The following is a 14,709-nucleotide window of genomic DNA, read 5'->3' as shown; positions in this document are numbered from 1 at the left end:
GCCCGACGGTTCAAATCTGCGTCCGGCCACCCTGATCTGGCTTTTCCGTGATTTCCCTAAAAATGCCGCGCTGGTTCCTTCGAAAGGACGCGGCCGCTATCCTTCTCCATAAATCCCTAGTTCGAGCTGCTGCTCCGTCTCTAATGACCATGTTGTCGACGGCACACTAATCGCCTCCTCCTCCTCCTTTCTTCGTTGCTAGGCAAGGAAAGCCACTCTGACAGTTGAAGGACGTGCGTTATTTCGCAATCTTTTCTTACTTCTATAATATTTAATCCTTTGATCGTATCTTTATCATTTTCTTTATGTGGCAATCTCTCTGATACGTGAAAGAGGATGGGAACAAGGTATTTATTTTCTTAAAAACTGCAGTCTCTCTGAAGTAGCCAAAATGGAGTCCTTTCCCCGCCGAGACCATTTAGCTTGACAGTGCGGCTTGTTTGTAGGGGCCGAAGAAGTCCCCTTACTTACACTGATAAGCCGAAACATTATGACCACTGTGACCTCGACACTGGATGACGCTCGGTGACGTTGCGGGCACGTTACGTGATAACAAAAGTATGTAAGCGAAGCACACACGTACGAGAGGTCACCATGGCGAAGATACGGGCTGCATATGGGAAAATCCGTTGAGATAAGCGCAGGGCCTGTGAACGAATATTTCGAAATCGGCGAAGCCGATCGAATGTTTAATGCTACTTTTCTGAGCATCTACGGAAAGACGTGGGACAGTGAAACTACCACTAGGCGCTACGTGGTTGGACGTCCACGACTCTTCACAGGAAGTGGGGTTCGGGAGCCTGTCTGTTGTAAAGTAGGACAGATGGTGATCTGTGACATCTCTGCCAAAAGAACACAATGGCGGTGCACGCAGAAGTGTTTCAGAGCACAACCTTCATCGTACGAGCTCCACAGAAGACCATCCCTACGTGTCCACATGTTGACCCATCGACATCGTCAGTTAGGATTGCAGTGGGCAAGGGACCATTGGGATTCGATCATCGATCAACGGAAACATGTCGGCTCTTCGGGTGAATCATATTTGTGCTAGACTAGGTCGATTGCCGTCTCCACAAACATTCTCATCGAGATGAACGGCGGCTCAAAACGTGCCTCGCGCCACGGGCACAGGCTGGTGGTAGCAGTCGTATGCAATGGGAGGCATCCTCCCGCGCTTTCATGGGATCTGCGGTGGTAACTGAAGACACGCAGACAGCTGCGAATCACCTGCTTCCCTTCACGCTTGATTTCTTCCCCGACGGCGATGTCATCTTTCAACAGTATAATTCTCCGTGTCTCGGAGCCAGAACTGCGCTACAGTGGTTTGAGGATCATTATGGTGAACTCACGTTGATGTCTCGGTGGCCAAATTCGCCTGGTACAAATCCTATCAAACCAATCTAGGGCCCCATGAGGCGCCATGACAGCATACACAAATCATCAGCCCATTATTTACGCGAGTTACGTGATATGTGCGTAGTCATCTAATACCACATACTTCCACAAACCTACCAAAAAATTGTCGGATCCCTGATACGCAGAATCAGTGATGTATTTCTTTCCAAAGACGGACAAAGAAACTATTAAGGAGGTGATCATAACTTTTTGGGTCATCAGTGCATTCTTCGAGGTTTAAACATAGCCTCTATTGCATGTTTCGTGACGCTAAAAGATTCCTCTCCCTACATTTTGGTGAATCACGAGCCATCTTACTGCATTCGGGTTACATGTCAGAACAGCTCAAAGTTGACGCGGCAATTTGGCGTGGCGTCATTAACCAGAATGGCGAGCGGCACTTTTCGCCCCCATGAAGCCCGGTCTCCACTTTGAACAGGGGAGAGAAGATGACTTCGGTAGAGGAGCAGTAGTTCTGCAGTAGATGAGTAAGCGAACACAGATTTACACGAAGTCGTGATTCTGCATTAAGTCATAGATTTGATAGCATCAGCGCTTTCTTGTTCATCTACTTATTCTTACCTCCATTTTTCTTTATCCTTTTGTGTCTGAAATTCATTAAATGTTGATCTGTGTTGGACTCAGCACCCGAGTTTTTCTCCGTTACTTAGCTCTCACGCACATGGAGACATTTGATAACCACGTTAAGTAAATTCATCGGCTTTCCATGCATTTGTTTAGCCTTCGGCGAGTCTTATACTGGTTACAGTATTTCGTAAGTGAAGTGCATATTTTTGAAACTGATAATTTTCGTGGCACATGACCTTGTTGCTTTGTCACTGATCTTAAGACCACGTGGAACACTTGATAACCGCGTTAATTAAATTCATCCCATTCATCCGATTCAGTATGTCGCGAGTGAAATGAGTATTTCTACAACGGTCAGATTTTGTGAGACATGTTTTTGCTTTTTTCCTGACCCTAGGACCAAGTGGCGAGCGATTAGCTGGAGCATTTCTTAACAGAACTGTAATTATACGTGACTGAGGGATCCATCATGTGGACGGTAGTAAGCTGCAGATCATGTGATAAATGCTCCAGTGATTTACCTAACATACGGAGGGGATCCTCCTTTGCCCTTTTCCTCACCTGTAGCGAATTATTTCCCCGTCTATCTATCCTCAGTGGTGGCTGCTTGGTAACCCTCTCCCATTTCTTTGTAACCGCTAACGTAATTTTCTCGTAGTAACGGTCATGTTCCGCCATTCTCTCCTTTTTCGAAAGTCGTCACATTATTGACAGACTTGACTACTGAAATAAGTGTTCACACAGATATAATGTTAACATATGGTAGGCTAATCATGTTTCGGTTGCCATCAATACTTAGTTTTCCTGCAATAAACTAAAACTACATATTTCTTCTTTTAATAACATACAACCAAAAAAAAATGTTGATGAAACGCATGAAATAGCAAAGAAGCTGTAATGCCCACCCAAGGGAACAAATAAATTCATAACATTAACATGTGGTTTTCCTACGGTCGTCACGGATCACGCGTTGGCTTCATGCTGCTGTTGCTAAATTAATTGAAGATAGAACTCAACACATCGCTCTTAACGGATCAAAATCGACAGATATATAGGTAACTTCCGCAGTACCCCAAGGAAGTGTGATACGAACGTTACTATTTACAATATATATAAATGATCTAGTAGAAAGCGTCTGATGCTCTTTAGGGCTGTTCGCAAATGATGTGGTCGTCTGTAACAAAGCAGCAACGCCAGAAGACAGTAAAGATTTGCAGAATGACCTCCAAAGAACTGACGAATGGTGCAGTCTCTAAGAGTTGACCCTGAAAGTAAATAAATATAAAATACTGCGCATACATAGGAAATGTAATCTTCTACTGTACAGCTACACTACTGATGACAAACCGCTGGAAACAGTATCTACCGTATAATATCTAGGAGTAATTATCCAGAGCGACTTGAAGTGGAGTGAACACGGGAAAGAAATAGTGGGAAAAGCAGATACCAGACTCAGATTCATAGGAAGAATCTTGACGAAATGTAAGTCGTCCACGAAGGAAGTGGCTTATAAGGTGCTTGTTCGACCGATTCTATAGTATTGTCCATCTATCTGTGATCCCTACCAGGTAGGACTGATAGAAGAGATACAGAAGATCCAACGAACAGCGGCGGGTTTCGTAGCGGGATTCTTTAGACAGCGGGAGAGCGTTATGGAGACGCTTAAAAAACTCCAGTCGCGGACGTTACAACACGTTGTGCATTACGGAGAGAGTTACTATTGAAATTTCGAGAGAGCTCTTCCCGAGAAGCGTCGGACAACATATTACTTCCCCCTCAGATACGTTTAGCGTAATGACCACGAGGAGAAAATTTAAAAAGTTAGAGCCAATACAGAGGTTTATCGACAATCATTCTTTCCACGCGTTATTTGTGAGTGGAATAGCGGTGGACGGCTCAGTTAGTGGTGCAAAAGTGCCCTCCGCCACACAGGATTAGGTGATTTGCGGAGTATGATGTAGATGAAAAGTTAGAGGTCAGGGATTTCGATTCAAGGCCCGTTTCGACCATAGCAAGTACGAAAGACTAGCCAAATATTGTTCCTTCTCGTAAAGGAACTACCGTGTCTTATTCCTAGACGCGGAATAAAATTCTACTTGATGTGGTGAAAGAGTATGCCTGCTTTTGGACGGTTAGAATTATACATTTATTCCTTGAGATCATTCTATGAAGGCGGTCTTCCTCATCCGCCCCCTGAATGTCGACACTTATAACGAAAACTTATTGTCAGACATAACCTTTCCCTCATGCTTTGTTGAATTACGAATCCTGAAAAAAACCTACTTCGCAGGCCCAGCCTGAGATGGGCCATACATCGATCGTGTAAATGCTGTCTTCCTGGACCCCAGTTACGTGACATACGATTCTGCGGAGCTGAGCGAACAATGAATCGCCCGTCCAGATACTTGCGAGGTTGATTTTATTCCTGGAGTGTAAGTGACATCGGCGCAGTAACTACAGTGGCAGCTGGAACCAACAACTGCAAGCAACAGGTGTGCATTCCACCAAGCAGTGGAGAGCAGGCAGTGTTAAGCAGTGAACGGGCCGCAGTAGTATGCCAACGTTGGTGTATCACAAATCGCAAAGGAGGAACATATCTAAATTAAGTGTTCGAGAAACTCTCTAGATTGCTTCGAAGAAGAGATAAGCGTGTGCAAAGTTTGTTCCGCACACCTTGCATCCCGAACGAAATCAACGAAGTGTGGACGCCTGCCGAGACTGAATTGCAATGCAAAAAGCAGACAGTTCTTTCTGGAACCTACCACTAAAAAACAAAGTGCAGAAAATCAGATGAAGGGTGAACGACTTGAAGACATGACTAACATTCAGACCAACGCAATGCGCTAGTTGAGCAACGTTCCAAAGAAGGACTTCTCTGGCAAGCTCACATGGCTGTATGAATATTCCGTGCCATGTTCTGAAGTGGAGGGTTGGGCTGGGGGAAACTATATACAACACTTTCAACATGAAAACAACAATCTGCCTCACTGATAACATAATTTAATAGAATCTCCAAACTTTTTGGACTGACAGGGTAGGCCTGCCCTCTCGAGCGCTAGTCGCATGGGGCCATTGAGGTCCTCCCCCTGTGGAATTCCTGCAAGTGGTGGTAGACGGTATTCTTTTTATATGAGGCGTAATATGAACTTCTCACAACCAACCAACATTCAAATGCGATTTCCGTATAAGAACCCATAGAGTAACGTTTATACAAAATGTAGATGGCGTTTTTCTTACCAGCTTCTACTGAGATGCCGATAGTTCACATATCCAAGAAGGTAGCACCTTTCACGCCGATTTGGAGATTTTTTCATGCCAACTTCATGGTGTTACAATTTTATTGATTGATCAGCGCAGATTGCCAGTGTGGCTAAGCTAATTGGCCTGTAAGCCCCAGAGATGTACTGCAGCGGAGTGGACTCACCTCTGAGATGGGCGTCGTAGGCCATTTGCATGACGTCGCTGGTGACGAAGTACTCGGGGAAGACCTCGTAGGGCGGCGGCAGCATCATGTGGTGCGTGTCCTCGCGGTGCAGCAGGACGGTGTACAGCGCGTGCGCGAACATCCTCTCGTTCATGTGGTAGCGCATCCACACCGCCATCTGCAGCACGTGCAACAAGAGATCGCTGATCACGCTGCTAGCGGTACTGATCGGCACCCTCCTGACACTCTAATAGCCAGCTGACAGAAGGTATTAAGCACTGTCACTTGGAGCTCGTCGGGGATCCACAGAACAAGTTACCATGGCACTACCAGTCGCTCCATGACAGATTCAAGTGTAGCGGAGTAACCCTCACACTAAGCGGCTACCATAGCATAATCCTGTCAGAAGTTCCTCGCAAACCGCAAATAAATTCTGGCCATAGGCAGATGACGACAGTGACAACAAAGTTAGTGTCCAGACACTGACTGCTGACAAAGGAACTGAAATTGAGGGCAGCAGAGAGAAAGCAAAAGTACCGAACTCCGTTTTCAAGTGCTCCTTTGCTAAGGAAGATGCATTACTGTGCCAATGTAGTTCTCTCTAAAATTAAACAACACTCAAAGGCCCTATAGGATTCTGTCATATTCTGTACACAATTTGCAGCAGAGTTAGCTCATATTTTAATAACAGGTCACACTCATCTACAACATACAATCTCGAAAAGAAATCTGTATGGTGTGAAAATTGGCAACTAACTCTAAGTAATGAAAAGTGTGAGGTCATCCACATAAGTGCTAAAACGAATCAGTTAAACTTCTGTTACGCGATAAATCAATCAAATCTAAACGCAATAAATTCAACTAAATACCAAAGAGTTACAATTACTAACTACTTAAATTGGACAGAACACGTAGAAAATGTTGTGGAGAAGCGAATCACAGACTGCGATTTATTATCACAACATTCAGAAGATGCAACAGATCTACTGCGGAGACCGCTGAGGTCATCGGTTCCTAAGCATATACACTATTTAATCTAACTTAAACTAAGTTAAGCTATGCTTTCTTACGCTATGGTTCCTCCCGAGGGAAGACTCAACCCTCCTACAGGGGGAGCCGCACGAACCGTGACAAGGCGGCCTAGACCAGGCGGCTACCCCATGCGGCAACACTTAGAAGATGCAACAGATCTATAAAAGAGACTGCCTACACTACTCTTCTACGTCCTCTTTTGGAGTACTGCTGTGCGGTGTCGGATCCTTACGAGATACCATTGACGGAGTACATCAGGAAGTTCAGAGAATAGTAGCACGTTTTGCACTGTCGAGAAATAGGGGAGAGAGTGTCACGAACATGATAGAGGGTTTGGGGTGGACATCATTGAAACAAAGGTGTTTCTCGTTGAGGTGGATCTTCCTACGAAATTTCAATCACCAACTTTCTCCTCCAAATGCGTAAATATTTTGTTAACGGCGACCTATATAGGGAGAAACGATCATCATAATAAAATGAAGGAAATCTGAGTTCGCACGGGAAGATATGGATGTTCGTTTTTCCCGCGCGCTGTTCGAGAGTGGAATAATAGAGAATTATTGTGAAGGTGGTTCGATGAATTCTCTGCCAGGCACTTAAGTGTGATTTGCAGAGTATCCATGTAGATGTAGATGAGGAAGGATAACAGAAGTCATCCGTAAAATTACCGTCCACACTCTTTGACGTCCATCTGTAGTAGAGCCATAGACAATTTTCAGAGCTCAAAACAAATGAGGCATTTCCGATTGAATGAACTTCTGGACAACAACAATCACAGACCTCTAAACCATCGATCATGCGAAATGCAACTTGTGCACTTCTCACTCCCCACTGTGGAGACCATGGATCACTGAAAACAGGTATAGACGCTGTATTTCTTGAGTTCCGAAGATCATTTGCATTGGTACCACACCAACGTTTACTAAGTGCACCTATATAGGGTATCGGACAAAATTTGTGACTGGGTTGAGAATTTGTTGATAGGGAGGAAGCAGCCCGTTATGTTGGAGCGAGAGTCAACGACAAATGCAGAAGTAACTTTAGGCGTGGCCCAGGGAAGTGTGTTAGGAGCCTTGTTGCTCAAGTTGGATATTAATGGCTTGGCACACAATATTAAAAGTAATCAGACTTCTCGTAGATGACGCAGGTATCTACAATGGAGTATTATCTGGTAAAAAGCTGCAGATATAATCTAGATAAGATTTTATATTTATGCAAAGATTGTAAACTTGTTTTAAATATAGAGAAATGTAAATTTATGCTCTTCACGAAACGAAAAAAATGCAGTGTGCTGTAAGTATAAAATGAATTTTTCACATCTAAAATTATTCAACTCACACAGATACCTGAGTGTGACAGTTTCTAGGGCTATTACATGGAATGAACACACAGGCTCACTCATAGGTGAGACATTATCCACTGCAGCAAATAAGTGTGTAGTACTTATTTGACATAAAAAGCTAGGATTACAAGGCAGTTCCATCATGGTCGTAGCGATTAGATAATAGTGAATAGCTTGGAATTTGATATTACGATACAGCTAGGTAACATTTGGAGTGTCAGTGAACAGTGTACGTAGAATAATTATAAGAGCTTATCGTCAAATTGAGAGTTACTTTATTTTGCTTAATACAGTAATGAAACAATTCTTGGCTTCACTGGGCACAATTTCATAAACGTCTGTAACGATCTCATGTTTCCCCAATTGACAATATGGCAAGACTTCATTAATTATTATGAGTACTTCCTCTTCTTTCGTCATGGTCAAGGCCATAGACCTGTTCTGCCTTTTAAAGTATCCAGCCATTTCTGGTTGGTCTTCCTATGGATCTTGTCCTAAAGACTTAAAATTATGGCTTGTTTTGGTTTACTCGAAACTGGCACCCTTTGTAGATGTTCTAAATAGCTTTGACGATTGGACATCATCTTCTCATTTATAGCATACGAGATTTCTTTTTTGTCGCTTCCATTCTACTTTCTTGTTTTTTAGTAATTGTCCAGATTTCACTTCCAAATAGCAAAGAGAGAGTGGCCATTGCCTTGTAAAACAGGACCTTTATCTCTTTCCTCACTTTATTTCTCAATGTTCTATTGATTGTTCCATAAATCATTTGATATATTTGCCATTTCTTGTCAAGTTCACTCTGGTTGTTGTTGTGGTCTTCAGTCCAAAGACTGGTTTGATGCAGTACTCCATGCTACTCTATCCTTTGCAAGCCTCTTCATCTCCAAGTAACTACTGCAACCTACATCCTTCTGAATCTGGTTAGTGTATTCATCTCTTGCTCACCCTCTACGATTTTTAGCCTACACGCTTCCTTCCAATACTAAATTGCTGATCTCTTGATTCTTCAGAAGGTGTCCTACCAACCGATCCCTTCTTATAGTCAAGTTGTGCCACAAATTTATCTTCTTCCCAGTTCTATTCAGTACCTCATAATTAGTTACGTCATCTACCCAACTAATCTTCAGCATTCTTCTATTGTACCACGTTTCGAAGATTATCGTCCATGTTTCACTTCCATATATAGCTACACTCCATACAAATACTTTCAGAAACGACTTCCTAACACTTAAATCTATTCTAGGTATTAACAAATTTCTCTTCCTCAGAAACGGTTTCGTGGCCACTGCCAGTCTACATCTTATATCTTCTCTACTCCGACCGTCATCAGTTACTTTGCTGCCCAAATAGAAAAATTCATCTACTAATTTAAGTGTCTCATTCCCATCTGATTCTCTCAGCATCACCTGATTTGATTAGACTACTTTCCATTACCCTCGTTTTGCTTTTGTTGATGTTCATATTACATCCCACTATGAAGACACTGTCCATTCCGTTCAACCGTTCTTCCAGGTCCTTTGCTGTCTCTGACAAAATTACAGTGTCATCGGCACACCTCAAAGTTTTTCTATCTTCTCCACTGATTTTAATTCCTAATCCAAGTTTTTCTTTTGTTTCCTTTACTGCTTGCTCAATATACAAACTGAACGACATCGGGGATGCGCTACAAATCTGTTTCACTCCTTTCTCAACCACTGAATCCCTTTCATGCCCCTCGACTCCTATAAATGCCGTCTGGTTTCTGTACAAATTGTAAATAGCCTTTCGCTCCCTGTATTTTATCTCTTCAGAATTTGAAAGAGAGTATTCAGTTAACATTGTCAAAAGCTTTCTCTAGGTTTACAAATGCTAGAAACATAGATTTGCCTTTCCTTAATCTATCTCCTAAGATACGTCGTACGGTCAGTATTGCCTCACGTGGTCCAGTATTTCTACGGAATCCAAACTGATCTTGCACGTGGTCGGCTTCTACTACCTTTTCCATTCGTCTGCAAAGAATTCATGTTATTATTATGCAGCCGTGACTTATTAAACTGATAGTTCGGTAATTTTCGCACCTGTCAACATCTGTTTTCTTTGGGATTGGAATTTTTAGGTTCTTCTTGAAGTCTGAGGGTATTTCGCCTATCTCATACATCTTTCTCACCAGGTGATAGAGTTTTGTCATAGCTGGCTCTCCCGAGGCTATCAGTAATTATAATGGAAAGTTGTCTAATCCCGGGGCCTAGTTTCGACTTAGGTCTCTCAGCGCTCTGTCGAATTCTTCACGCAGTATCATATCTCCCATCTTATCTTCATCTACATCCTCTTCCATTTCCATAATATTGAGGGTAATATTATGGAAATGCTACATCGCCCTTGTATAGACCCACTATATACCCCTCCTACCTTTGGCCTTTCCCTTCTTTGCTTAGCACTCGTTTACCATCTGAGCTCTCGATATTCCCACAGGTGGTTCTCTTTTCTCCAAAGGTCTCTTTAATTTTTCTGCAGGCGGCATCTGTCTTACCCCTAGTGATATATACTTCTACATCCTTACATTTGACCTCTATGTACGCATTCCTTTTCGCCTGCTTAATTTACTGCATTTTTATATTTTCTGCTTTCATCAATTAAATTCAATATTTCCTCTGTTACCCATGGATTTCTGCTAGCCCTCGTCTTTTTACCTACTTGATCCTCTGCTGTCCTTACTATTCCATCTCTCAAAAGCTATCCATTCTTCTTCTACAGTGTTCCATTTACCTCTTCTTGTCAATTGTTCCCTAATGCTCCATCTGAAACTCTCTACAACCCGTAGTTTTTTTCAATTTATCCCAGTCCTATCTTGTTAAATCCCTTCCTTTCTGCAGTTTCTTCAATTTTAATCTACAGTTCATAACCAATAAATTCATGTCGGAGTCCACCTCTGCCCCTGGAAACGTCTTACAATTTTAAATCTTGTTCCTAAATCTCTGTCTTACCATTATTTAATCGATGTGAAACATTCCGGTGTCTCCAAGTCTTGATTGATTGATTCTTAAACCAAGTGTTGGCGATGATTAAGTTATACTCTGTGCAAAATTATCTCGGCTGCTTCACTTCATTCTATACACCCCCGTTGATATTCACCAACTAGTTTTCCTTCTTTTACTTTACCTACTGTCTTTTATCTCATCATACAGTTCTTCAATCTCTTCATCGTCTGCGGAGCTAGTTGACATATAATATTGTACAACTGGTGATGGTAGCTTATAGTATTTCCAAGGTAACTGAAATGACTAATTTGTTCAATTGCTTTATTTCCTATTATGGTCTTAATTCTCAGCGCTATTGGCCCTTTGAAAGCCATCACTCCTGTTTTTCGAATGGATATTTTCATGTTATAGACTTTACAAATTTGTGTCAGTTTATACGAGGGCTGTTCAGAAAGTAAGCTCCGATTGATTGCCAAATTGAAACCACAGTGAACATCAGAAATGTTTTACTTGTAACAATTAGCTACACCTTTCAGCTACTTCTCTACGTAGTCGCCGTTCTGACTTAGACTTTTGTCATAGCGTTGTACCAACTTTTCAATAGCCTCATCATAGGAGGCAGCCGCCAGTGCTTTCCGCCAATTCTCCACGCTGGCCTACACCTCGTTGTCTGTGTCAAAATGTTGTCTTCAAAGACAGCGGTTCATGTGACCAGAGATGAAACTCAGGAGGAGACAATTGCGGACTGTATTGTGGGTAATCTCACATTTCCATTTGAAAACGATGCAGGAGCATCTTCATTGCCCCTGCAGAATGCGGCTGAGAATTGTCTTGAAGAAGAAACAGCACGACAGTTATGTAATGTTAGCTGCATAGCTTCAGGCGAAATTTCTCACCAGGCCCTCGTACTTGGCGGCAGACACTATTTTCTAGACATCTTTACGCACTCACTGCGAGCTCATAAATGAGAAGAGCGACGTGATGCTAACTGGGGTTATACTAGAGACACTACCCAACACATCTGTGCAAAGCTTTATCGGATTTTCATAGTCGTTTCCATTTCGCGACCGATCGGAGCTTACTTTCTGAACGCCCCTCGTAGATGGATCTCACTATCCTGAACAACTGCAAGGTCGCCTACGAAAAGCATAATATTAAAAAGAAATACGCTATGCGGTAATTCCAACCTCGGATTAATTTGTTGTTTCAATGTTGTACGAGTTCTGATAACAAAAAACGACGAGAAGTCATCTGAAAAATTGAGATGTATTGTATTAAGGCTGTTCATTTGTCCTTTTTAATATAAATTTCTTTTTATTAGCCTAGATAGCAATTTTTTATAATGATTTGACCGGTTTTGATTGTGTTATCAGCAATCTTCAGATCATAAATTTATCGCGTAGCTCGTCATAAGTTGTGCAGTCGAAAATTCATTCATTAAAACGCCTCATCCTTTTACAGACTGAGCTTCTATTGGTGTGCAGACCGTCTCCACGATCTCGTGGTTTGCGCCGCTGGTCACTAACGCTGAGGTTCTGCACTAGATTTATAGTAACTGTGTCAGAAATTATTGTAACGAGAAGGTCTGGAACGGGATCAGCCCATTCGGAAGAGGCCTAATAAGAAGCTCCTTGATAGAAAAAAGTATCAAAAATTAAGAACGCGCCTCCCAAGTGTTGTCAAATCTAAGCACTTGCACCAGGCTGGAAGCAGAACGACATTTTCTCTTATATTACGGCTACGAGTAACGACGAGTAGTCAATAAAGCCTGTTCGCGACGTTGTTGACGCAAATTATTGTGATGGAGTTCGACTCGGACTTATTTTTCCGCTTCTGGACCAAATCTGCATCAGTGGTGTCTGGCAGTGGTTGGAGAAGGCGTGATGGTGAAAAGTGCCCCGTTCGTCGGTCTTAGCGCAGATGTCGTGAGATGAACTGCGAAAACCTCTCTCTATTTTATCATAAGGTGACTACATTCGTCGCAAGGGGCCTTTGAACTCATTCACTGTAACACCCCTAGTCACAGTACTTATTTTTTTGCTCACATTTAGGGTACAGCATTTCGTGCAGTTTCTAACATGCCATGGTTCGGTCTGCAGATATAGGCCGCGGTTGTGCTGGTCGCAGACTGTCAGCAGAACGCCTATGTAGCGATACACCCGGTGCTTTTACGAGGAGCTGGTAGCACAGTGGAGTGCCATCATTGACGACCAGCCGCCATTAACCAGTAAGCATAGAGATGGCGCGAAAAACCTACTTTTCGTATCAAACGGAAACCAATCGCTACTTGAACAGCTGGGAATGCATACTGAAGCATTAGCGTTATGAAATGAGTAATACAAGGTGTAACAAAATGTACAGCCTAAATTGCAGGACACATTCCTCACACGTAGACGAAGAAATTGTGTTTTATGAACATGAGTCTAGAAACGCTTTGGTTCCCTGTCACAACTCATTTTCTCCAATTCATTAACCATTCATGAACACAACACACCAACATACCACAAGAAGCTCTTTCTCAAATGAGATGTTCAATATGCACTCCATGAGAATTCATTCAAGCATCAAGACGCCTTGTTAGTGAATATCGGATGCGCTGATGTCTCCCTGAAATATTGCTTATAGTTTCACAGCCTCCCATAATACGGGCACGGAGACTCTGAAAACATTTTGTACTACGGAACTTTCAAATGCCCCCACAAGTAAACGGTCAGTGGGTTTTGGTTCAAATGGCTCTGGTTTAGGTTCAAATGGCTCTGAGCACTATGGGACTTAACATCTGAGGTCATCAGTCCCCTAGAACTTGGAACTACTTAAACCTAACTAACCTAAGGACATCACACACATCCATGCCAGTCAGGATTCGAAACTGCGACCGTAGCGGTCGCGCGGTTCCAGATTGTAGCGCCTAGAACCGCTCGGTCACTCCGGCCGGCAGTGGGTTTAGGTCTGGAGAGCGTGGAGGCCAGGCAATTGGCCCATCTCTACCTATCTGTCAGTCACGAAATTTCTCCCGGTACAAACGGTGAGTGCGAGCGCCATTGTCGTCAGCTAATCCATACATCAAATGGGCATCTGCCATCTATGCATTTGTGTACACTGCCATTGCACGAGCCAAGTCTGTGATTAACTCTACGCTGTAACCTATGTGCTTGAAACGGTCGTACTGATTGCTGGAATAGTTGATGTTACTAGTAAATAATCAATGGCGTACGTCGCATAGCGACAGGTACATCTAAAACAAAACACTGGTGTTGCACAACGTAACCAGACGTCGCCGAGAGTGCATGTTCCCCATGATTCTAACGTTCTGGTCGTGTGTGTTTCTCATGATTAACGAGTAGATGAAATTGAATTGTAACATGAAAACAGAGCGTTCCCAGACCCATGTTCATATAACATAATTTCTTCGTCTACGTATGAGGTATGTGTCCTGTCATTTGTGACGTGGATTTTTGTTACACCGTGTGTAATCTGAATCCTAAATCCAAAACAAAGGGTTAAATCTGTTAAGCTGATCATAACCAACCAGACGCTATGTTTTTATAAATGTAATGATATACAATATATGCAATAATATACAATATATATAGTAGAACTAAGCGGGAACAATAAGAATGGAGACGATAATTCAGTGCCTGTGCTGTTGAAAAGTGCGATATTATGTTCATTCGGACAAGCATGCATATCCGAAGAACAATGGTTCAAATGGCTCTAAGCACTATGGGATTTAACATGTGAGGTCATCAGGTAGACTCAGAACTACTTAAACCTATCTAACCTCAAGACATCACACGCATCCATGCCCGAGGCAGGATTCGAACCTGCGACCGAAGCAGCACCGCGGCTCCGGACTGAGGGCCTAGAACCGCTCGGCCACAGCGGCCGGCTCCGAAGAACAATGACTCGCTCTTCTCAACAGCACAGGCACTACAATATCTTATTTATCTACCGACACCGAGCAAGCA

The 14,709-nt window shown here is 42.8% G+C and overlaps 1 protein-coding gene across 1 annotated transcript in view; it reads right to left on the bottom strand.

Annotated features, from left to right (window-relative positions):
• LOC126456843 (allergen Cr-PI-like) overlaps positions 1-14,709 on the bottom strand; it is a 71,046-nt gene that overhangs the window by 21,381 nt on the left and 34,956 nt on the right. The window contains exon 4 of the mRNA XM_050092656.1: positions 5,408-5,585. Within this exon, the coding sequence (XP_049948613.1) occupies positions 5,408-5,585 (178 nt within the window). The remainder of the gene's footprint in view (positions 1-5,407; positions 5,586-14,709) is intronic.

Source organism: Schistocerca serialis, chromosome 2 (genome assembly GCF_023864345.2).
Source record: "Schistocerca serialis cubense isolate TAMUIC-IGC-003099 chromosome 2, iqSchSeri2.2, whole genome shotgun sequence".
Lineage (NCBI taxonomy): Eukaryota > Metazoa > Arthropoda > Insecta > Orthoptera > Acrididae > Schistocerca > Schistocerca serialis.
This window is presented reverse-complemented; position numbering and strand designations above follow the sequence as displayed.